This window comes from Sceloporus occidentalis, unplaced genomic scaffold (assembly GCF_023333645.1).
Source record: "Sceloporus occidentalis isolate IW3139 unplaced genomic scaffold, rSceOcc1.0.p SCAF_8, whole genome shotgun sequence".
In the NCBI taxonomy this organism is placed as follows: domain Eukaryota; kingdom Metazoa; phylum Chordata; class Lepidosauria; order Squamata; family Phrynosomatidae; genus Sceloporus; species Sceloporus occidentalis.
In genome coordinates this window covers 48,458,530-48,483,185 of record NW_028316988.1, presented here as the reverse complement: position 1 = coordinate 48,483,185, position 24,656 = coordinate 48,458,530, and the positions used below count along the sequence as shown (strand labels likewise).

The 24,656-nt window shown below is 41.1% G+C and overlaps 1 protein-coding gene across 1 annotated transcript in view; it reads left to right on the top strand.

Annotated features, from left to right (window-relative positions):
* Positions 1 to 8,695: 8,695 nt before the first annotated feature.
* LOC149308865 (coagulation factor VIII-like) overlaps positions 8,696 to 24,656 on the top strand; it is a 38,900-nt gene continuing 22,939 nt past the window's right edge. Inside the window, exons 1-12 of the mRNA XM_089536591.1 lie at positions 8,696 to 8,952; positions 13,037 to 13,137; positions 13,585 to 13,707; positions 14,164 to 14,376; positions 15,043 to 15,114; positions 16,085 to 16,189; positions 16,940 to 17,161; positions 17,973 to 18,240; positions 19,743 to 19,905; positions 20,611 to 20,704; positions 21,973 to 22,184; positions 22,960 to 23,110. Of these exons, the coding sequence (XP_089392717.1) occupies positions 8,831 to 8,952; positions 13,037 to 13,137; positions 13,585 to 13,707; positions 14,164 to 14,376; positions 15,043 to 15,114; positions 16,085 to 16,189; positions 16,940 to 17,161; positions 17,973 to 18,240; positions 19,743 to 19,905; positions 20,611 to 20,704; positions 21,973 to 22,184; positions 22,960 to 23,110 (1,846 nt within the window). The 5' untranslated portion in view covers positions 8,696 to 8,830. The remainder of the gene's footprint in view (positions 8,953 to 13,036; positions 13,138 to 13,584; positions 13,708 to 14,163; positions 14,377 to 15,042; positions 15,115 to 16,084; positions 16,190 to 16,939; positions 17,162 to 17,972; positions 18,241 to 19,742; positions 19,906 to 20,610; positions 20,705 to 21,972; positions 22,185 to 22,959; positions 23,111 to 24,656) is intronic.

Sequence of the window (24,656 nt, the reverse complement as noted above, 5' to 3'; positions counted from 1 at the left end):
ACCCCGAGCCCCGCCTCCCCTGGCCCCTCCTCCTCCTCCTCCATCTCCGCCCCGCCCCTCTAACCTAATTCGTCCTCGGGCCCCCCAAGGCGGGGCAGGCCGAGGAAGCCCCGCCTCAGCCCCGCCCCCTCCACTCCGCCCCCTTACCCTGGACCACGTGACACACCCCTCGGCGCTAATGGCGTCTGATTGTTTGTCGCCTAGGCAACGGCTTGAGGCCTACTCGAGGGGAAGAAGCCCTGTTGGCCGTAGATGCAATAATAATAATAATAATAATAATAATTATTATTATTATTATTATTATAAATAATTATAAATAAAATTATAATTTTATAATAATATATTATATTATATTATATATATTATTGTTGTTGTTATATTATTATTATTATATTACAAATTATATTACATTATATATAATATATTACACTTAATATATATATAATACAAAATATATTTTATATATTTATATATTATATAAATATAATAATAATATTAGTATATTATTGTTAATAATAATGCTGCATCAATAAAAGTATAGTGTCTAGATCAAGAGAAGTAATAGTGTGCTGCTGTATTCTGCCTTGATCAGGCCCCACCTGGAATACTGTGTCCAGTTCTGGGCACCACAATTTAAAAAGGATGTGGAGAAACTGGAGCCATGTGTCCAAAGGAGGGCAACTAAAATGGTGAAGGGTCTGGAAACCATGAAGCCCTATGAGGAGAGTCTTGGGGAGGTGGGGATGTTTAGCCTGGAAAAGAGAAGGTTAAGAGGTGATATGATAGCCCTGTTTAAATACTTGAAGGGATGTCATATTGAGGAGGGAGCAAGCTTGTTTTCTGCTGCTCCAGAGACTAGGACCCGGAGCAATGGATGCAAGCTGCAGGAAAAGAGATTCCACCTCAACATTAGGAGGAATTTCCTGACAGTAAGGGCTGTTTGACAGTGGATCACACTTCCTTGGAGAGTGATAGAGTCTCCTTCCTTGGAGGTCTTTAAGCAGAGGCTGGATGGCCATCTGTCGATATGCCTTGATTGAGAGTTCCTGCATGGCAGGATGGGGTTGGACTGGATGGCCCTTGTGGTCTCTTCCAACTCTTCTATGATATTATAATAATAACAATATTTATATACTGCCTTTCCAAAGGATCAAGGCAGTTTACAAATTTTTCATAAACAATACATAAAATGCATAAACAATGTACATAGGCAATATACAAAATACCTAAACAATACATAACGTATACAGACTAAAATTCCAACCTACATCCCTTAGCTAAAATACAAACATCAAAATTATGATTTAATTCATTAAATATTTTTTAAATGAATAAACTTAAAATAAACAAATTAAAAATTTAAATAAAAAAAATAAAAAATACAATATACAATAACATCCATCAATGTACAATAACATCCATCGGTGCACTGTACAGTATTTTCCAATGAGCAAGATGACACTTCCAAGGAATTTGGGATTTGTCTTTACACAAGAATTGCTCCAACAGATTCTTGAAACCAGTGGCTTTGGCTGCACCCATGTCTCCAGACTAGGACCATACTTGCCTGGGGCACTTGGACAAAGAAAAAGGCCACATCAGAGTTGAATCATGCATTTAGGCAAATTGCAGTTCCAAAAGTGTAAAAAGCGTTGATAGTTGCAGACCCTGATGTCACAGGAAGCCCAGTAATCAGATGTAGCTGTTGGTATCAGACAGATTCTGCACCAGTTACTGAGCAGCCCATTCACATCAAATCTGAAGCACTCCCATTCGCCTTGGCTCATTCAAGAACAGTTCCAGATGGTCACCAGCATTCACTGTCCTGGAAATAGAGATGTTACAGCATGTGTAAATGGAGAGAAAGCTTAAAGAAACCCAATCATCCTGTGCCTAACTAGTGGAAACATCATTCTCCTTGCCTCTAGCTTGTCTCTGTCATCATCATCTACATTTATATATTTTCTCCCATGGCAATATTTAGCTGCCACGTTGTGAGGATTTTGCTCTCTGCAATGTTCTCACAACACCCCTCTGAATGCATGGAACTGATTCAAAGTCACTGTTAACTACAACCAATGTTCAGTTCAGTACTCTAATATATCTTTGTCTCGTTTCCAAATTACTACATTGATAAAGCCTTACAGCAGATCAAATTATGCACCCCTAAGTTCTGCATTGCTTTCTCTGACCTATACTATATCTCTAGCATCTCAGTCAGGTGCCTTTTCCATTATCTACTACATGAAATTTGTAACTGGACCTCCGACTCTTCTGGTTTTATTTGCAAAGCACACACTTACTTGGAAACTTGGAAACAATACATTCTGAAATGTCAGTTTCAGAATGCCAAACCATATTGGCATCAAAATTTAAGCCGGTGTCTAAAAGAATAAAATGTTGACATTCTGATAGCCACAGACTGTCAGGATCAAAGGGCAAAATAAGATGCAGTCCAAAAAATAACATTTCCAAATACTGATCACTGATGGCCCTAATCATTAATTTAGCTAGTTCCTTTTTCAAAGCCATCCAGAATAACAGATAGTTTTGCTCTGTAAACCTCTCTTGGCACTTTCACATCTGTTCATCCAAGTATATGCAGCTATTGTAGATACTCTCTTGAGGGATGGCAAGGTGGAGACTTCCTTCCGACTGCAAGAAACATAAAAGACAGAAAGAGAGAGGTGGTGTGTGATCGCTAGACAAGCCTGTCTGGAATCTTCTTTGCTGAAAGAAAAGAATGAAACCAAAGGGGTTGGTTTTTAAAAACCCACATGCAGTCACTTATATAAGGACTGATTTAATGCTTCCCCTTGCAAACCAAGACTTTAAAAATTCTACATCAATTAACCAATATTTATTCGTTGGATTAATGCAGTTTTTCTTTTAGCCAAACTATTGGTACAAAGTGTGTGTGTGTGTGTGTGTAGAATAAAACATCAAACCTCATGCATCTGGCACTGTTCTTCCGTCCTCAGAAAATGAACTTGCAACCAAGGAAGAATTGTTTTTACTTCTTCTTAAAAGCCATCCTCAGAGTGTGTCCCTGTCTTGGTCTTCACTTCAAGTTGCTTTGTTGGGATAATGTTGCCATGCCCAAACATGCCAGCTCCATAGTCATGACATGAATGCATCCATCCTTGGCTGCTGTTTTCATCATGCTCTGGTTTCTTTAATCTTTCGGGCCCAATATTAATAGCTTTGCCAGCAGATAGTGAATTCCCCTTTCTTGCTCAGACCACTTTCTATTCCTCTTACTCACATCAGTGGGGACAACCCCGTTCTGAAGATTTTAGCATAGCACATCTAAGATACCTACGCCAAAGTGAAATTGCCAGAAACCAAGAAAGAGAAACTACCAGACTCCTACCTACCTCTTTCCCTCCCCTTCTTTTAGTCTCATTTTCTGGAAATAGCATCATTTCTCATGTTATCACTGTCTGGTGACAGGCAGAATATTGGGAGACGCAGGTTCACCAAGCCATGAAACTTCAGCCGGTCGCACACTCTCAGCTTGACACGCCTCGCAGGGTTGTTGTCAGGAAACAGTTGTGAAGCAGAGGGACATATATATTGACCTGAGCTTATTGAATGAAGCATGGGATGTAAATGTGACTCAGGCTGCATCAGCACTGCAGAAACAATCCAGTTTGACACCACTTTAACTGCCATGGCTCAGTGCTATGAAATTCTGGGAATTGTAGTTTGTTGCAGCAATAGAGTAGACACATTTTTTACATTTTATTTTTACAATTTTTGTCTTCCAAAATCCGTACTAGTGTAATATTGCTACTAGACCAACCAAAAGAGTACAAAAATGTGGCAAGTTTCAGATTTCCATCAAGCAAGACCCAAGACCCTGTGTAATTTCTGGCAGCATCTGGCATATCATCTTTGATGATGATGATGATGATGATGATGATGATGATGATGATGATAGTTTTTTTGCATCCCTTAGCTGCAAAACAAAAACAAAAAGCTGATAGTGTATTCCAGCATGTCAGGGAGTTGGACAGGATGGCCAAACTCAAAATCTAAGATGCTTTATTTCTATGAATTAACTAAAAATTAATAAGAGCTCTGTGGGGCCAGTGAAAACTCATCAGCAATATTGATTCTGTATATTAAATTGGGAATGGGGGAATAAACACACATTTTATTCCTCATTTTTTTGTCCCACATTCAGGGTCAGAATGCATTCTTTTCCCTAGGCCTTACTTCCAGAATAATGAATAAATTTGCTACTATTGCTTCCCACGCAAGGAAGAAAGTGTAGGTGGAGACTGAAGGTTTCCTGTCAGTCAGATGGGGAAGTCCCTCCCCACAAAAAAATTCGGTGTTATTTTGGGAGTTGCAAAAGATGTGTTCATTGCTTCAGGGAATTCGCCACCACCGCAACCAGCTCACTCTTCTGGGGCAGTAGGCTAACGCAGAAAAGTTACTTTTTCTAGTGCATCTTCCAGAACTCTCTAGCTTGAAAAGTGAAGGATTCTAGGATGTATACTAAAAAATAAAAAGTTCAGTATCTGGTAGGATGAATTGCATGGAACACCTATATTGCTCTTGCTGCTCCTCTATGCTAGCCACCTTCTGTATTACTTTAGTCAAAGTGCTAAAGAGCTTTAACTAATATTACACTAATTCCTTTTGCTGCTCCAGGGAAACAAAACCCTGGACTAGAAGAACCTTGGGTCTGATCCAGCAAGATTCTTCCCATGTTCTCCTGTGAGCTTGCGATGAAGAAATGAGAGAGATAAGCAAAGAACAAAACAATATAATAGAGGTGACTAGTCTTACACTGGAGAGGGCCATCAAGTGAACGCTGTGTCAATGTGTACCAGATTAACCCCAGGCTATGTAGCCCTCCTGATGTTGCTGAATTCAAGTCCCCATCATGGCCAATAATGAAGGATGATGAGAGTTTCAGCCAAAGAACGTTTGGAAGGACGGGGTTATTCCCCTGCCCTGCATTGCGAGACTTTTAGTGTGAGGTTGCAAAGGACTGGAGATGGCTGGTTTGTTTTCTGAAATAGGTTTTTGTGCGTTTTTCAGGATAAGTGGCCATGTTCTAGAAGAGTTTGTTCCTGGTGTTTTGCCAGCATCTGTGGCTGGCATCTTTGGAGAATGCTGCCATGGAAGAGAGTTGGGTATATATATATTGTGTGACCGTGGGTAGGGAGGAGTGATTTCCATGTTAATCTGTGTATTGTTCTGTTGTTGAATGGCAAGGCCTCAGGGTGGGAGGATATAATGCAAAGAGGATTAGTGTCTGTTTAATAAGTGATCATTGTCTGCTGGGGAAACCCCTGACCCTGGGTGGCTTTCATGAGATTATCCCCCAGTAGCCAGATAAGAAGAAAGGAGAGTGAGATAACAAAAATTCAACAGCATGGGAGGATGGAGTGCAAAGAGAGAAATAAGAAAGAGAGGACAAACGAAAGTGATTACTCTGTCCCCATTTAGATCTGGTCTTTCCTACTATTGGTTTCAGCACAACCAGCACCCAACCATGAGCACCCTACTCTCTCATCACTTTCTTCTGAACCTGATACACAAAATAGGATTAAATGAGGGCAATCGAGACTTAAAAGCACCTTAAAAGGGCACACAACAACATTCTCCTTCTCTCTCTTTCATGCATACACACATTCCTGTGCCCTCTCTATAGCATAGGGAAACCAGAGGCTGTCCCTCTTCAATATTTGGTTTCAAAGGTGTGTGTGATGAAATATATGAACATAACAGTAGAAGAAGAAGATTTGCAATAAAACATTTTGGATAACTCATTGCACCTTCATGGGGCCCCAAGGAGGAAGGTGACTTGTTTTTACAGTGAACAAAATGAATAAGACTTGAAAGGGGGAAATTCTTCAGCTATTGACTTGTCAAAAGGTGAGTCAGAAATTTCCAGGTTTACTGATGCTTACCGTACTGTACATACTCGACTATAAGTTGACCTTGTGTATAAATTGAGGGCAGGTTTTGGGGCCAGAATTATGGATTTTGATGTGACCCATGGATAAGTGAAGGGTAAAATGTAGGGGCATGTAACTACGGATCTAAAGGATGAAGGAAAGGAGAACAATGCCAAAGAATTTAGAAAATTCCAGCAAGCATAACTGTGGTCAGAGTAAAGGCTGGATGGATGAGAGAATAGACAGTGCTTCCAAGACAAATGATACTCTTGCCTTTCACCAGGGAATGGTTCCTTTTTTAAAATAAGAATTAAGGTATAGTATGTACATTGACCCATGGATAAGTCGACTCAGGCGTTTCTAGACTTATACATGAGTGTATACAGTATTACCTACCAAAAGGAGACATGGTGACATCCACACAATGAGTAACTGCAGTAACAGAATTGGCACTTACATATATACTGAGAGGGAGGGGAATATGCTTCCCACTGCAGTACTAGTAATGACCTCACCTCGTGTGCTTGGTATTTGCATTGGAAGAACAGCATCAAAGTACCCACCATAATGGGCATCATTTGTGACACCAATCATTCGTTCATTGCAAACACATTCTTCAAGCCACCCAAGAATAAGTATGCACGTGGCCATCACTTGATGGAGATAGAAATCAAATAGACTACATAACTAGAAGCAAAAGATGGAGAAAATGAAGTGGAACCTGCACTCAGAGCACTTGGGAGAAAACAAAAATAATAAGCACCGATGATTTACATAACTTTAAAGTAGATGATGAAGACATTGAAATAGTTCAAAATTTTCCATACCTTGGCTCAATCATTAATCATTGGGTATTGGACTGTAGTATTAGTAATTAATACTATAAATAAATAGTATAAATAAAGAGTATTAGTAATAGTATTACTGCAATGTGGTTACCTACATATAAATATATGGTCCTTATATATATGATAGAGTTGTGGTTTCATTCCTTTGGGACATTGTTGTAATATAGTCAGTTTCTCCCTGTTTTTCTTTCTGTGTGTGACCATATGTTTATTTTCTAATTCTTTGATTAAGCCAACCAGTTTTTGAAGCACATAAGCTTCTTCATCAGGCAAAAATAAAATAGCCTGCAGCTGAAAGAAAGTGACAGTGTGGTCATCACAGCATATGTACTGTATGTATGCATGTATGTATATATAGGAAGCATCTGTGTAGATGTGTCTCTTGCCCCCAGAATGTGGTTTCCTTTCTTGGCTTCTTGGCTTACTCTCATGCATGACTCGCTCCCTGCATCTACTCAGAAATACTCATTTTGGAGGCTTTTCACTTTGAGCACTATCCTGCTCTAGCTTGGTTTCCTGTCTTTGATAATGAATTTGGTTTTAAGGAATCTGACACATGATTGGTTGCCACCTACAATATTACCACTTACTTATTGTTTACTGAATGAGGTGGAAAGGAGACACAGAGAAACATCCAGCAAACTTGGTCCCATTGGTCATGCCATATATAGGATTTAACAAAAACAATTATGCATAATAAGAAATTTCCCTATCGGAGACTTGTGTTCTTATTTTTTAAAGGTTAGACATAAATGTGGAGGAGAAAGACAATGATCAGTGTAAACAACAGAGCTTGAGTGTTACTTTTTCAGTGACAATGTTTGACATAGTGTAATACTTAGCACTCTTGATACTCATGTCCTACATAACGCATATATTTTATGCCTTTCGTTATGCTTTGGTCATTCTGTATATTAAATGATGGTTTAAAGATGTGTACTGTAAAAAAATCCAGTATATATTTAATGGATATTCAGGAAGTGAATGGAGAGAGATGGAGAAGCAATTTTCTCCAGATACCAAGAGGTACCTATGCTTGCATTACTTTTCATGAAAGAGCCAGTGAATAATGCAGCATTTGGAAAAGTTACATTTTGGAGTAGAGGTTCTAGAATTCAAGCCAGCTTGGAAGTGGTCTCCTTACGGGTTTTCAGGAAAAACGTTTCAGAGCTGGAATTAGTTTGGCCTACTTCCCTTAGTAACTTTAGGATTAAGATGATGTTTGAGCTATATAACGTTTGACTCAACCCCCCCCCCCCCCTTCTCAGTCTGGTGCTTCCAGATGTTTTAAACTACAACACTCATCATCCTGAGCTAGCAAGATAACTGGGATGGCAGGAACTTTAGTCTGATATATTTGATGGGTTGAATGGTTGACAGTGGCGCCTTCCAATTGCAACATTGGGATGTTATGGTTTGGACTATATAACACACACAGGTTATGTGGGAAATGCAGGGCACCATAATCTGGGAAATGTTCTCACCTATTTCTTAAGTTGCTATCAATAGCTAATAAATTAGAGCTCGGAAAGTTTACTTTGTGGATTACAGCTTGCAGAATCCTCCAGCAACATGACTTATTTTCCATCTTACGCTAACATTTAAAAACATCTAGAAGGTAAATACAACTTCCATGTCAGATGCCAGCAAGTGCATCCTCATGCTGGAAACAAAATGATGATGAACCTTTCATGCCTGGCCCAGTGAAACTGTCCTTAACATTCATAACCTTATCCTAGAGTTGCATTTGGCAGCAAAGAAGAGGTTAAATATTGTTTGAGCTCTTTTCCTTTTGCTTTCCCTGCCTTATCCTGTTGCTCCCCACCCGGTTGCATGCTGCCACATCCCATCCCACTACACTGCCGGACTGTCCCTTTCCAGCAACAACATTGAAAACCCACTGGTGCTTTGTCCACTGCAGCATTTTTTTGTCCTGGTTCTCCGTTCCTTTTGGTAAGGATGAGGGCTGCTGAATAGGTCAGGCAGCCCATCACTTGCTCTTGGGTTCCTCTTCAACAGAACGTGACCCTCAGCCTCTTGGACCCATTCAGTGTATGGCAGACTATGTGGAGGTTCCTCTTCATCATTCTTTGGTGCCTCTTGGACAAGAGTGTTGGCATCAGCAGAAGATATTATATCGGAGCAGTGGAGACAGACTGGAATTATGAACCTATCAACCAGAAGGGGTAAAGTTTGTTGTCCATATAATGGAAAAAAATTGCCCCTCCCTGTATTTTGTGCTACATGCACCAATCCCTTATCATGGTCTGGGGAAATCTAAAACAGTTGGTACTTCCCATGGTTTAGTGTATGTGCTGTTAGAGGTATGTTATATGTATGCTGCATGTTCCCAAATCCTAGAATCGGTGCCACCACGCTGCTTCATGGCCGTCTGTCTTGGGCCTTAAATTGTTTTAATGTTATGTTCTTAATAGAATTGTTTGGAGTTTTAAAACTTTTGAATTAATATACTTAGCTGTAGCTTGTTATAACTGGATGTATGTGGCATAGTGGTTTGGGTGTTGGAGTGTGACTCTGGAGAACAGGGTTCGATTCCCACTCAGGCATGAAACCCATTGGGTGACCTTGGGCAAGGCACATGCTCCCAGTCTCAGGGGGAGGCAATGACAAACCTCCTCTGAACTAATCTTGCCAAGAAAACCCCATGGTAGGTTTGTCTTAGGGTCGCCATAAGTCAGAAGAAAAGTCACAACACACACACTTCATGCTGGTGAAACGTCAGGAAAAAAAATCTTCTAGAACATGGCCACATAGCCCGAAAAACCCACAAAAAACGAAGGATGCTGGCCATGAAAGCCTTCAACTTCATGTTGCCATTACTTTCAGTAATGTATAGGCATTACAATTCATGAGTAACATTAGTACAAAAAACATTTACGAAGGATTCTGTATGGTGTGATATGCGGGGAGGTCAATGGAGGGGTTACTGCACTGGGTGACGCCACAAGGTCTACATAGGGTGGTCTAGTTCTGATTAAAGCAAGGTTATGTGTGTATGTATATATTTAATAGTTTATATTCCATGCATCAAAATAACTCGCCTCCCCTACCGGGGCAGTTAATCCAGTCAATATAATAAAAGCTGAGTGGGAAAAAAAAGAGAATAAAAATGCTACAAAGCATGGACACCAACACAGCAAACAGAAGCAGCACATCTTGAAGCACAAGCAACACATAATTTCCTCCATCGCTATTATCTAGTTTCTGCATGGAAAGAGGCATTGTGTGCATGGACTAGATAAACTTCAGAGTAGCTTCCAGTTCATTTAGCCCAAAAAAGGCTAGTAGTGCTGTTTTTCAACAGGAGGGAGATGAATGGGTCCTAGTGCCTTCAGGCTGGAAGGTCACTACTCCTGGTTCCAAGCAAGGAGGGCCAGACTGCAGTTGGAACATTGAGTACAATGGAAAGGCCTGTTTACTTTGGCTTCTCACCCTGAATTCTTACAGACTAAAGACGCCTAAGGACTCTAAACACTCCCAGCTTCTGACAGGATCTCTGACTTTTGCCTGATTTGGGTGGATATTCTCCCTGACCCTCAAAGGCCAAAACAAAACAAAGCAAGCGCACCCCGCAACCTGTGCAAAATAACTTTTAGGAGATTAAAGCACAAGAGTGTTTTTGCATTGTAATTGCACAATTTCTTTAATGCAATTATAACAGTACCAATAATGCTATTAATCCACTTATTTCTGCATTGCCATTCAATAGCATGACAGTCCTTGTTTTTGGACAAATGTTTCTGATTTCTGCACAGCACACACAAACCCCTCTTCTTCTTGTTTTGCACATACATTGATGTTCTGATGTTTGGAAGGTTGGCAGTTCGAGGCCCAAGTACTGCATGATGGGGTGAGCTCCTGTCCCTAGTCCCAGCTTCTGCCAACCTAGCAGTTCGAAAGCATGCAAATGCAAGTAGATAGGTACCACTTCTCAGTGGGAAGGTAACAGAGTTCTGTGCAGTCATGCTGGCCACATGGCCACCAGAATAGTCCTCGGACAACGCTGGCACTTTGGCTTAGAAATGGAGATGAACACAGCCCCCTACATTCAGTTACGACTAGACATTCATGTCAAGGGACTACTTTTACCTTTACCTAGCTCCCATTAGCCCTAACTAGCAATGGCAGACAGTAGTGTCATTTAAATGTTCTTTAATGTATATATCAGGGATTGCTTGTCCCCAAGAAATTGACAGCTTTTCCATATAATTATTTGTAACAACGAAAGGTTTAATCTCTTTTAACTGTTTAAGATTACAAAAATCTGGGAATGTGTGATAAATGCTGGCATCTTTTGGCTTTATCTAAATTATAGAGATGGCTCATTAAATCAAAAACTGACTGCTTCTACTTGCTTCCAAGCCAGGGCATGTTCTAGTCATTCCTGAATTTTCACTCTGCTGTTGTATTTAAAAGTGCCAGGCTTCTCTAATTCAGTTAGAGCTACCTTTGTGGCCCTGGGGGCTGCTTTATCTCTGCATGAAATAAGTATCTACAGCTCCACTTGTTTGTTTTCTCAGTTGCTCCTAAATCCCGGATTTCCTTGGCTGAGCCTGAGTCATCCAAAAAGAAACATGATGGAGGACCTATTTGCCAAGGCTATTCCCGGCAGGCCAACACTTCTAATCCTCCAGATGCTCAGTGGGTCTCCAAGGACCTGATGCCACAGTTGATAAGACAGAATGACTTGGCTTTGTTGTCTCCTTCCCTTGTATATACATTTCTCTGGGAAAATAGTCTGGGTTTGCTGGAAGCATTAATAGATTATGCTCCAATCCCAATGATAAATACATTTGAAAAATCAAGCTGAAAGGTAATCACAGTTTAGCAGAGGCAAAGGGCATAATGTTTCCCACCCATACCATGTACAACCATAGGAGTTTATCACACAAAGGAGATCAGGAGTTTATCCCCTGAATATCCTGGAAAAATTGTGTAATTATGCAAAACGATTTCACATGACACCACACAAAACTCGCCATTACAATGGTCACAAAGAAGCATTAATGCACATCTTTTTCCTTTTGGTATTTCAGCAACAATGCATTTCAGATATCGCTTTATTTGCGCAATTGTGTGTGATAATCATTTGCACAATCACTCACCATTTCTGCTTCATTTGCTGAACGCTTTAAATGTGCTTTAATCTCTCTTTAATGCCGAAATCAGCCCCGGTGTGATAAACTCCATAGAGAGGGAAGGGTCTGCAAGAACCATCGAGACCTGTCATGTAGGACATAGCACTCTTGAGATGTGGGCATCCAACCTCTGTTTAAAGACCTCCAAAGAAGAGTCCACTATTTTCCAAGGGAGCCTATTCTACTGTCAAACAGCTTCCAGAAGAACCAACTGAAATGGTAGCAAATTCTTCAACAGTGGGAACTTGATAGTATCCTGAATAGCATTCTTGACAGCAACAATATTTAGAGCATCTTGAACATATAGATCTGTTCTCCAAGAAGAGAAGAGGGGCTCCGGAGGAATATCTAGGAGGCTTCTGACTCCGATCATCTGCCCTGAGGAACTGACCACAAGTATATTGTGGACAAGAAAACTCCAACCTTTCTGACCATTGGTCATACTGACTGGAGTGATGGGAGAGGAGAACCAGCTTCACCAACTGTGGCATATATTAGCATATCCACCTGCTGAATGTAGCCAAAATTAGTATATGAAAAATAAGAGGGGAATACATCATCTGGCTTGGCTTGGCTAAACCATGAGGTGTGCTGAAATATCCGACACCATTTGCAAGTAAAATAAGATAAAATAAAATAAATCTGAGTGGTTATACTGAGTGGAAGATGAGAAAATGGGGTGGAAGATGGAATGAAATAGCCTGAAAAGGGGTATTATACTAAACAGTTCAATGAGGGGTGGAACAGGAGAAAACAGTATGGAAGATGGCATGAAATAACCTGGAAAAGGTTGTTTCCTGGGTAGGCCAGTTTCATACATATCCAATGCACAAGCAACACAACGGAAGACATTTTAATGTTTCTTAAAATTCAAGCATTCTTCTAATAAATTCTTCAGACACTGTTTTTATTATTGTTCAGATGTGTGACTTTTCATCCTATGATTCTTTCTACTGGATTCTTCTTTTTCTCTGTTTCTAGTAAACTACTCTGGGTAGTACATATTAAAATAACAGCAGGCTACTAATTCAGGATTCAAAGCAAATTTAGGCAGTATTGACTTTAAGTATTTCATTATTTTTCTTAAACAAAACTCTTTTTTCTTTTACAGGGTGTTCCCCTCTACTACAATCACTCACTACAAGAAGGCTGTGTATTTGGAATACACGGACTCCACATTCACGCAAACAAAACCTAAGCCTGCTTGGATGGGTAAGCTGAAAGACTTTTCTTTTCTAAGTCATGTATTTTTTGCCACTTTGGCTCATTGTGCCTGTTGTGACATCTCCTGGACAGAATTAGTCAGGCCATAGTTACTCAAGCATAAAAACCATCTTGGTTAGACCGTTCTAATGCACTGCAGATTAATCTGAAACTGCAGTTAGTGCAAAATGCTGTGACACGCAACAATTCATAACTGGATCTGATGCAGGGACCACATTGTGACAATTGTGAAACTCTTAAACTGCCTTTCAGTCCATAGCATTTCTCACCATTTGGCTGGAATCGCTCATTATTTAGGGAACAGGTGCATATTCAGGTACATAATAGTAAAGATGATCCTGTCATCATCTTTTGCTGCCCAGTCAAATGTGATTTTGATATTATATCTCTTTGCTGTCCACACAGAAAAGTACCTTTCCTTCTTCTCCTTATCAGGTATTTTGGGACCAACTATCCGAGCTGAAGTCCATGACAAAATGGTTGTAACCTTTAAGAACATGGCTTCCCATCCTTTCAGCATCCATGCCATTGGAGTGTCCTTCTGGAAAGCTTCTGAAGGTTAGTTTGACCTCACTTGGGCTGCATCCGCATTGCAGGAATAATCAGGTTTGACACCATTTTAACTGCAATGTCTATGGAATTCTCGGAATGGTAGTCTGCTCAAAGTGTATTGTTTGACCTATATTCTTTGCCCTCCTCAGAGGCTGAGAAAGTATGACTTGCCCAAGTGGGTTTCCATGGCTGAGTGGGGATTTGAACCCTGGTCTCCAGAGTCTTAGTGCAATGCTCAAACCACTACATCATTCTGGTTGTCTGAACATTAAAATATTAGGAACCTTTGCTGCTTAAAAACCAATGATATTTTTTTGCTTTGAAATCTGGTGGCTCTCTGTAGGAACCTGCCTTCTGCCACATGGGAACATTTTTCTCTGTGTTGGGCTTGTGCTAGTTCTGGCCCAGAATCTAGGCTCAATAATTGTGATGTTTGCATAGCGGGTATTGATCTGGTTTCAGGAGCAGGCTATGATGATGCGACTAGCTGGACCGAAAAAGAAGATGATGCAGTGGAACCCGACCAGACTCACACTTATGTGTGGGAGATTTCACAAGAGCAAGGACCAACTGGAGCTGACCCGCATTGCTTGACATATGCCTATTCCTCCAAGGTGGACAGTGTAAAGGATGTTAACTCTGGATTGATAGGGCCACTGCTGGTCTGTAAGCCAGGTAAGATCAACAGGTGGGCGAGACCTTTTCTTCTCAAAAAGAAAAGTGGAAACAGCAGTAACAAGAACAGAACAAACAACAACAGACAGTAACTTTTGTGCTCATACAATTTTGTTGGTTGTTTAATATCTTCTTACCTGATGACATAAGCTGCATCCGTACTGCAGAAATAATCTACTTTGACATCACTCTAACTGCCATGGTTCAATGTATAAGTTTGCACATTATGATGTACTTTATGGAAATTTGGTTTATCATGGAATCCTGGAAGTTGTAGTTTGTAGTGGCCTCAGAGTCCTCTGACAAAGAAGACTGAATGTCTCACAAAACTACAATTCCCAGAATTCCATAACACTGAGCTTTGGCAGCTAAAGTATTGTCAGACTGGATTATTTCTGCAGTGCCAATGCAGCCAGAGAAGCATTTTATGGTTGTGCTTTGTGGCTAGTTAATAAACCTTACTTGTTAACAGGGGCAAGTTTTCACATCATGACAAACCAGATTTCCATAAAGTACATCATAATGTGCAAACTTATCAATGCCAGAATGTATTTCTCTTGCACACTAGTATGTGTATGTGTATATATCTGTATGTATGCATCCAAAAGATGAAGTGTCTCAAAGCACCATAGTTATTCACTTGAATCATAGGCCTCTTTTCTGCAGGGTCATTGGAGAGTACAGGAACCCAGAGCTTGCTGCAAGAATTCCTGCTCCTCTTTGCTGTGTTTGATGAAGGTAAGAGTGATGTGGGAAGTGGAGCACTGATTGTGAGGGGAGAAAGTAGTTTGTTCACCTTTTGTATGTGTAGACAGTCCTGAGGAATTAACAATCCCTAACTTTTTGTGCTTTTCTTTTGAAGTTTGGTTATTTGTTTACCCTTGAACAGGGCACTGATTTAATACTAGCTTGCTCTATGCTGAAACAAGATTGTCAGTTACAACACTTCTTTTACTAGTACGCTTTCCAAAGCATCAGATTCCAAAGAAACCAGGATTTCAGCCAGTGTATTACATAAGGATCTCATCCCGTTTCTGTTGCTCATAATCTGACAAGAAGCGGCTTATCAGGGGAGGAAACAGGAAGGGCTTTTACTTTGGATAACTAGTTCTGGGCCAAAACTAACAAAATGAAGTCGAAGGCTTTCATGGCTGGCATCCATAGTTTTTTGTGGGTTTTTCGGGCTATGTGGTCATGTTCTAGAAGAGTTTCTTTCTGAAGTTTCGCCAGCATCTGTGGCTGGCATCGTCAGAGAATGCTTGCCTGGAAAAAGTGGGTATACACACACACACACACACACACTGTGTGAGCCTGGGAATGCAGGAGTGATTTGCTTGTGTATTGTTCTGTGCTGATGGCAGGCCTCCGAACAATACACATGCAAATCACATAGCCCGAAAAACCCACAAAAAACTAACAAAATGAACTTGAACAGTCAGAAATGTAAGGTACAGCACAGGGCAAAAAAAAATGAAAAACATAGATTGGTTGTTAAAATGAAATCGTCGAGCGAATAATTCTCTGATCTGTTTTAAATTAACATAGTTAGTGGTCAGATTTGAATCACTGAGTAATTATTCACACCAATGGGAAATTTTAAATCATTCCTTTTGTTCCCTGCTGATTTAAGTCACTCTGATTTAAAATGTTTAAAATTTTACTCCAGTCCAGGTGTATCAAGTGATTTCTCTGTTTTCTTTCCTATCAGGCAAAAGCTGGTACACCCAGTCCAACACTATAGGGAATGCCTTAGCTACAAACAACAGGGCTCAGATACACACTATCAATGGCTTCGTGAATTCTCCCCTGCCTGGTAAGAAACATATCTTCCCTTATCCACAGGGAAGAAAAATAGGAAGAAGTGATAAAAGGTTAACAGAACAGCAAGAAAAGGAAGTATAAGTCAAGAGCAAAGTGAGGGGTTGACTGTGATTTGAACAGAAGAACATCTGAAAGTGGAGAAACATGCCAAATGTTCCCCAAAAGCCACTCTGTTCTCCATGTCCAGGTCTGCTCCATCCAGCAAGGATGACGAAAAACAATATTCCTGCACCAACCACATTCCTTTTCTTACCATCATAGTGCATGAAGCATCCTATGAGGATCATTCTGGCTTTCAGTCACTATTAGGGAATCTACTGGGTAGGGCTGATTATGCTGGTTGGCCATGTTTCTAGCATTGCAGAACAGCCTTTTCACCATTATGGTAAATTATGATGGACAAGCCTTGGCCATGATAGTTCCTATAGCCAGAGCCCAAGGACCATGTAAAAGTACAGGCAGGTGTATTGATCCATTTCAGCAAAGCAGTTCAAGAAATTTCCATGTTGATTTGCCTCTTCAAGATCAAGCTGCCACAAAATGATAGGGGATAGCTCACAACATTATGTCACTGGGGAAATCCATTTTCTTCCATTTACTGTGTGTGCTCCATATGAACTCTGAGGGATTAGAGAAATCTGAGGAGGGTGGTAGATAGAGGTAAAAAAAGCCACAATGCTTTGATGCTGTGAACTCTGGCTCTATTGCACCAGGTTTTATTGTGGCATCTTTCTCCTTACAGAGCTCAAGGTGTGCCAGAAGAGACCTGTCTACTGGTATGTCATTGGCCTAGGTACCAGACCTGAAGTCCACTCCATTTTCTTTGAGGGACACTCTTTTCTTGTGAGAGATCATCGGCAGGCTACGCTGGACATCACTCCAGCAACTTTTCTTACTGCTGAGACTACGCCTAGAAACAACGGCACATTTCGAATGTTCTGTCAGATTCCATCCCATCAACAAGGTAACAAACTGTGGGGAAGATAAAGTACAATGAAGGGATCCAAGATGGAGAAGCCATGGATGAAGCCAAAATTGCCTGTCTAGGCTGTTTAAATTGAAGCAATGCACAATACATGAAGCCCCAATAATAATAATAATAATAATAATAATAATAATAATAATAGTAGTAGTAATTTGTATACCGCCCTCTGGCAAACCAATCAGAAAAACTGAACGAGGAGGGACACCAAAAAATAGGTGGTGGAAAGCACCATTCTCTTTCATTATCAGTTCAAACTTCCTTAAATTTCAATAAGGAAAGGGCAAGGAATTCATATCAGAAGTTCTTGAGGGCTGCATTGTTTTCTCTCAGCCTAAGCTACTTCACAGAGTTGTTGCTGTGGGGATAAAGTGGGCAAGTGGAAAGTGATGCAAGTCACTTGAGCTCATTGAAGAAAGAATGGAATATACCTGTAACTAATACAGTGAATGGGTCCTAGAGGAGATCAAGCCAGAAATCTCCTTGGAAGTCAAGACAACAAAACTTAGGCTGTTGTACTTTGGACATATCATGAGAAGGCATGAATCACTGGAAAAAACAATAATGCTAGGAAAGGTGGAGGGAAGCAGAAAGAGAGAAAGGCTGAAGGCTAGATGGATGGACTCTGTTAAAGAGATCATGAGTATGAGTTTGCAGTAGCTGGGCAAAGCAGTGGAGGACAGGGGGACTTGGAGATGTCTCATCAGCAGGGTCGCCATGGGTTGAGACAAATGTGATGGTGGTTAGCAACAACAACAATACAGTGAAGAAGTTGTTTTCTCTTTGCTTCCAGCTGGAATGGAAACCTTCATTAAAGTGGATGTCTGCCCAGAGCCACCTGAGAAGAAGATGAGGGCAGCAGAACCAAGTGAAGATGAAGAGAACTATGGAGATTATGAAGACTATGATATGGAAAGTGTGGTTGTCAACATGGGAGATTTTTCACCCAGGATTACTGGCCGTTCCCGTGCCAAGAGGCTGTCTGTGACATGGGAGCATTACATTGCAGCAGAAGAGGTTGACTGGGACTATGCCCCAGTCAAGCACAAGAACCAGGACAGGTATATGGCTAGTTGCTAATCTTTCAGGCCTGGGAGTTAGTTGTTTGGCAGTCTACTATACCTCTCCCATCTCCAGTTCATATTGCAGGGCTGTCTATCAAGAACAGGACCACATTGGTGCATAAAATGTTAAAGCCCCTTTTCTCCTTCCATCCAGAGTGCTGGTTTTGCTGCTCACTCTGTCCTTGCCTTCCACACGCACTATTTTGTTCTCTTTGCTGAGACTGAAGAATTGGTCATAGGTTCAAGGAATCAGGTTGTCTGGAAAGGTTTCATAAAGCCTGATATGTCTGTATTGGCTTTTAAGGCCAGCTTAAAGTCTGGGGTCAGATGACAATATTATGGTACTGGCTAGTAGCATATCCTAGATAAAAAGGCTTACCGCATGGCACTCAGAAGAACAGAAACAGAATGGAATGGAAAGGAATGGAATGGAATGGGGGGAGGAATGTGTGTTAGCGCACAGGAGAACACCGCTGATGCTGCTGGGAGTCCCCAAACCATTCCCCAGCCATTCCATGGCAGTCGATTTTGAAGGATGATGTTGACGTTCTTCAAAATCAGCTGCCATGGAACGTATGGGGAATGGTTTGAAGACTTCCGGCGGCATCAGCGGCGTTCTCCCATGTGCTAACACATGTTTCCCTCCTGTTCCATTCCCTTCTGTTCTGTTCCCGTTCCTCCGAGTGCCGTGCGATAATCTAGTTTGGAAATGATACTTTTTTGTACAACTCCTAGATTTTCTAAGGCAGCATTGATTCTGTTACTAAATTTTAACCCATCCTTCTGCCAAGGAATTTGAGCTGATACAAGGTTTTATGATTTGAATCTTGGTCTATGACTCTGGAGATCTCTGCTTGGCCATGAAACCCACTTGGACAATTCATACTCTCTCAGCTTCAGGGAAATGCAATGGCAAACCTCCTCTGGGTCACCATAAGTCTGAAAGGACTTGAAGAAACAGGACAACAACAATCATGGTTTTATATGCCCCTTTTATCTTTACACCTGATCTGTGAAGGAAACAAATGAAAAATGGAACTGGGCCCAAAGTCTCACCACAAGTTATACAGAGATTTGAACTTGTGTTGCTCCAGTCCAACTTTGAGGGAAGTATGATTTTTTCATCCTTGAACATGCCCACTCTTCTCCATCACTCCTACAACGGACTATTTGTTTATCTCTTCCCTTAGTTCAAGATGATGCATTGCATCACTTATATGGAAGGAAAGAGTAAGACCAGCAGAGGTTGCTACTTCGTCTATTTGCTTTTGCCATTTGTTTGTTCAAGGTTGAGCAAGGCAAAGCAAAAGAGAAAGAGGATGGGCAACAAGGCAAGGGGCCTCTTGGGTCAGCAATGGACCCTGTATGGTCACCTGAAAACTTCTCCCCCAGGAAGTTGTTTCCTGATAATCGACAATGAAAAGGATATTTCTTGTTGGTCTAATATCAGTATTAATACCAATAATAATACTTAGCCCCCTCCCCTTTGTCTTTTGTAGTCAGGTTCTGGAACCTGGTCCCCAACGGATTGGATCAAAGTATAAGAAAGTGAGGTTTGTGGAATATGAGGATAGGACCTTCAAGAGACGGAAGGCATCGAATCCAGATCATATGGGGATTCTGGGTCCTGTTCTCAAGGGAGAAGTTGGTGATGAATTTATGGTAAGAGATGGGGTAGGAAGAAAGAGAGGGATCAAAAAATGAGAACGGCTCCATATTGAAGATGATGGTCTAGCAAAAAAGTCTGGAAAAGGTCATAGGTTGCAGATTTCCTTAAGAGGCCTTTATGGGTCTTGTTTAGACAGGCAACAATGGCTTTCCAGAAGTAGCTGGATTGCAGGTCCCATCGTCTCTCATCACTGGCTATTTTGAGAGGGGGGTGATGTAGTCCAGAAACCTCACAAGGGCCACCAACTTTACAGCCCTAATAAAAATAATAAGAGTGACTATTTTATTCATTTATATCCCACCTTTTCATCGATAATAGGGAAGTAAGGGAAGTAGGTTGAAAATGGTGACTCAAGGTTCCACTTGTTTTCTAGCTTTTTAATTAACTATCCCAGTCTGACATGGGACCCAGGAGTAGATTCAATGCTCATTTGTACATTACTTTCAGAAGATAGCAACCTGTGATACCTTGGCCCCATATTGCCCCAGGCTGAGTTGGCTGTGCCATTACTCTAGATGTCAAACTTTTGTGAGTTGCTCTCTCTCTCTTTTTAATTTAATTTTTAATTGTTTGCAAATGGTTTCCACCTTTGTTCCAAAGAATGTACTGGTCTTGATTAAAAGAGATTGTTACCTCTGGTGTGTGGGCTCCAACAAAGCTACAAACCCCTCATCAAACTGTGAAAATTGTTGTTTCAGATCATGTTTAAGAATCTAGCCGGGCGGCCATACAACATATATCCCTATGGCATCACCAACGTCACCTCATTTTTCCGCTTGGGAGGCACCAAAAGTAAGACTGCTGAAGGAGAACATCGCATGAAATGGCAGCGGGAGGGATAGTTCCACAGCTATATGCTTTGCTAAGCTCTCTTTTTTAAAAAAAATCTGTGCCAAAGATAGTATTAGGAAAATACGAAAACTTAGTATTAATATACGGTGCATGTATCAGCACAGTTCCTCAGAATTTGTTCTCTTTGTTCTAATCATGAGGAGATGTCGAATATTTTGAGATATAGTGAATATATTGAGATCTGAATATTTTTATAGGTGTCACTACTGATAGGTTCAGGCACGCACTCACAAGGGTTTCAAACCTGGCTCAAGGACTCAAAACCCATCATAGCACTTCCATTCTCTTCTCATAAGAGGTGGTCATAAAAGCATGGCTTTTGTCAAATGGATTTTTCCAGCACTGTTTTGCAACATCTATCTCAGGAAGAGAATGAAAGTGCTAAGACAGCATGCAGAGAGGCACAGAGAAAGCAACTACAGTTGGTCCTTCCCAACCATGTGCTTGTCATTCATGGACCGAAGCGTCTGTGGATGGCCCTGCTCTGTTCTTCCCAATGGTGGCGCATGCATGTGGTCGTGCAAGTGTGGTCATGTGCGCATTGCACCACCATTAGAAAGAATGGGACTTGAAGTCCCGTGTTTTTTGCTGTCTATGTGGGAGTCTGGAACGGAACTGCCATGGATACAAAGGGCTGACTGTACTCTCCTGCTCTGTTTTGGCTTTGTTTTCTCATGTAATAAGGCTTTTAGATTTTAAAAAATTGGATTCCAAATACACCAAAAGGGATCTGGGTGCAAAGAACACAGCAATTAAAATCTTCAGCCCAGGATTTTGTTTTAATTAGAGTATCAAAACTGAATGGTTCCAACACAAACATCCATTCCTGGGTACTCCAAGCTTTCTTCATTTCAACAATATGATTTTGGAGAGGAAAGTCATTTTATTCTTTGTAGTTTAGTCCCAGCCTGTGCTGCCACCTGCCAACCATTTATCTGACATCTTTCTGTAAGTAGGAAATGTTGGTGAGGAAGGCATCTATGTCACCTAATAACCCTTAGGTTTCTTCCTGTTACTGGTGAAACTATTGTTTGAAGCCCATCTCTCCTTTCATTTTTCTTTATGCTCTTTGATTTGGTTCATTTGTGTTTGCAATATGATTATATGAGGCTGTTGAATGTGACCAGGGTGGGAGAAGCTGAAATCATAAAACAGCTTATATTTTCAAAGTCTAGTGATTGCTTGTCTTGTGGTTTATTTCCTTCTAGATCTCAATATGAAGCTGTTGCCAATACGACCAACTCAGGTGTTCATGTACAAGTGGAAAATAATGCCTGAGGATGGCCCAACCAGATCAGATCCCCACTGCCTAACTCGCTACTATTACAGCTCCATCAGGCCTGCTAAGGATTTAGCTTCTGGGCTTATTGGACCGCTGCTAATCTGCCTGAAAGAGACCATGGACCAAAGAGGCAATCAGGTTGACCCATTGTTGCATTGTGAGAGAAAACATTCATGCATTCTCATAATAGCATGAAGCTTCCTACATAGCATATACACATGCCTCCATTATAACTCAACTGCTTGTCCTAAGAGAAAAGATAGGTCAAGGACATTTGAAACCCAGCAGATAGCTGTCCAGCTTCTGCTTAAGAGGTTTGGTCTGCAAGGCACAAGTTGGCATGGCTGGACTATATGAGATGCGGGGAATTAAAATGCCACTTGACAGCAGCCAGCTTTGCTTCTCTGTGCTCTTCCTATGTGGAGAAGAGGAAGCCTCTTTGTAAGCTGCTTTAGGCATCTTTTTTGGGGAAAGCGGGGGATATAAATTAAATAAGAAGCAGCAATGCAAAAAGGATCTCCTGCTGACTGTGATCAGAGATAGTGGGATTCCATTCAGGGTAGCCCCAATGGCATCAGACAGGAGAATGTTGGGCTGATAGAGAACATCTATAGGCTGTGCTGCCTTTTCAATGACTCCCTCAATGGCTTTTGAGATCCCTCTGAAATCTGATTCCATTATTCCACCCTAACATATATTTGGGGTACCCAGACCTTTCAGAGAAAAAATATGCAGGACTGCATGGGGAGCAGCTGAGAATGTGTTACGCATCCTGAAACTAAATGTTATAGCTATGAAGCCATATAAGAGGGAAGCAGTGATCTTCATATTAACAGCATTCTCATTCCACCCCACCATAATTTCAACAATGCACTGAATGGCCTCCAACCCCCTTCCTTTGTGGGTCTTCCAGATTATGTCAGATGAAGCACGGTTTGTGCTATTTTCTGTCTTCGATGAAAACCGCAGCTGGTACTTGGCAGAGAATATCAACCGATCCTGTACTGATGCAGCCAATGTCAACCCCCATGATCCCGAATTCTATGCCTCCAATGTCATGCACAGTGAGTAGCCCCAGAAGAAGAAAAGGTTAGTGTATGAGCGGTGTGGAAAGACAGCCAATTAATTCACACTAACTGTGTGTATAAGACTAGAATGTTTCCTTTTTGGTTTGAGTTTCTGTGTACAGTTCGTGGATACATATAAGACTTTTCTGCAGACTTCTCCAGTCTTCACTCTGGTCCAGAAAACACTGTCTCAGTGTTTTGTGTCTCAGTATCATCACCTCCTATTGATACTCTGATCACAACTCTGTTTTGAGAGTTGCCTCAGACGTTTTCCGTCTTCTCACATACATACTTTTTGCAACTTGTATTTTGAGTGACAGCCATCTTTGATTTTGGCTTTCATTCGGTCTTTAACTCCTGCTTCTGTTCCAGCTCCTTCTGGTCTGTCTTCACACTTACTTCCCATTTCTGGAAGCTGTGTATTCTTCACAGCTGCTCCAAACTCCATAACTGCTTTGTAGAATTCATTGTATTGTTGAGTAGAATCTTACCTCTTCACTCATTTCAAGCAAAACATTTGTTTGAATGTTTTCTGATTTGGGTCTCAGATTGCAGCAGTGCTTGAAAAAATAACAAAAGATTATTTTTATAAAGCTTTTGTCTCCCCTCTGCCCTTTTATGAGGGTAGACATGAGGAATCACAACATAATGCATGGATTTCAGTATTACTGGGGTCAGAAATGAGACAGATTTGAAAGAGTTTCTGATGAAGACTGGCCAGCTAGTGTGTGGATCACAACTTTCAACAAGAAACTGACATATAGAGAAACTTGAAACTTAATCCAGAGAAGACAGAGGTACTTCTGGTCAGTCAAAAGGTAGAACAAGGGATAAGGATGCAGCCTGCAATGGATGGGATTACACTCCTCCTGGAGATGCAGGCTTCAGATTGGGGGTACCCTTGGACTTAACGTTGAGCCTGGAAGCCCAGGTCTCTACAGTGCTTTTGCACACTTAAATTAGTGTGATCTAGCCATGGTGAGACATGTCTTAGTTATATCCCATTTGGATTAGTGTAATGCACTCTACCTGTGGCTGCATTTGAAGAGTATCCAGAAATTTCAGCTGATACAAAAAACTGTTAGTCAGATTGTTATTGGGGCTAGTTAGAGGAAGAATATAACCTCCCTGGTTCATCAGCTCCACTGGCTGTCAGTCTGTTTCTGTGCACAATTAAAAATGCTGGGTATAATCTATAAAGTGCCATATAGTTTAGAATTCAAAGATATAGCCGTGTTAGTCTGTGGAATCAGTATGTAGAGAGATCTTGTAGCACCTTTGAGACTAACTGAAAGAAAGAAGTTGGCAGCATGAGCTTTCATAGACTAAACTACTTCCTCAGATGCAGTTTAGGTTCAGGCTCTCTAACAGACCATCTCCCCAAATGCGTTTGTCTGGACCTTGAAATCTTTGGGAGAGGGCCTGGGGTTGCCATAATTGTCCACTATTACCAGGGACAAAATGTGGAACAAATTTGAGACCAAACTGTAGGACAACTGCAGGATAAAACTCAGCCCAAAATGTAGGACATTTAAGAAAAATT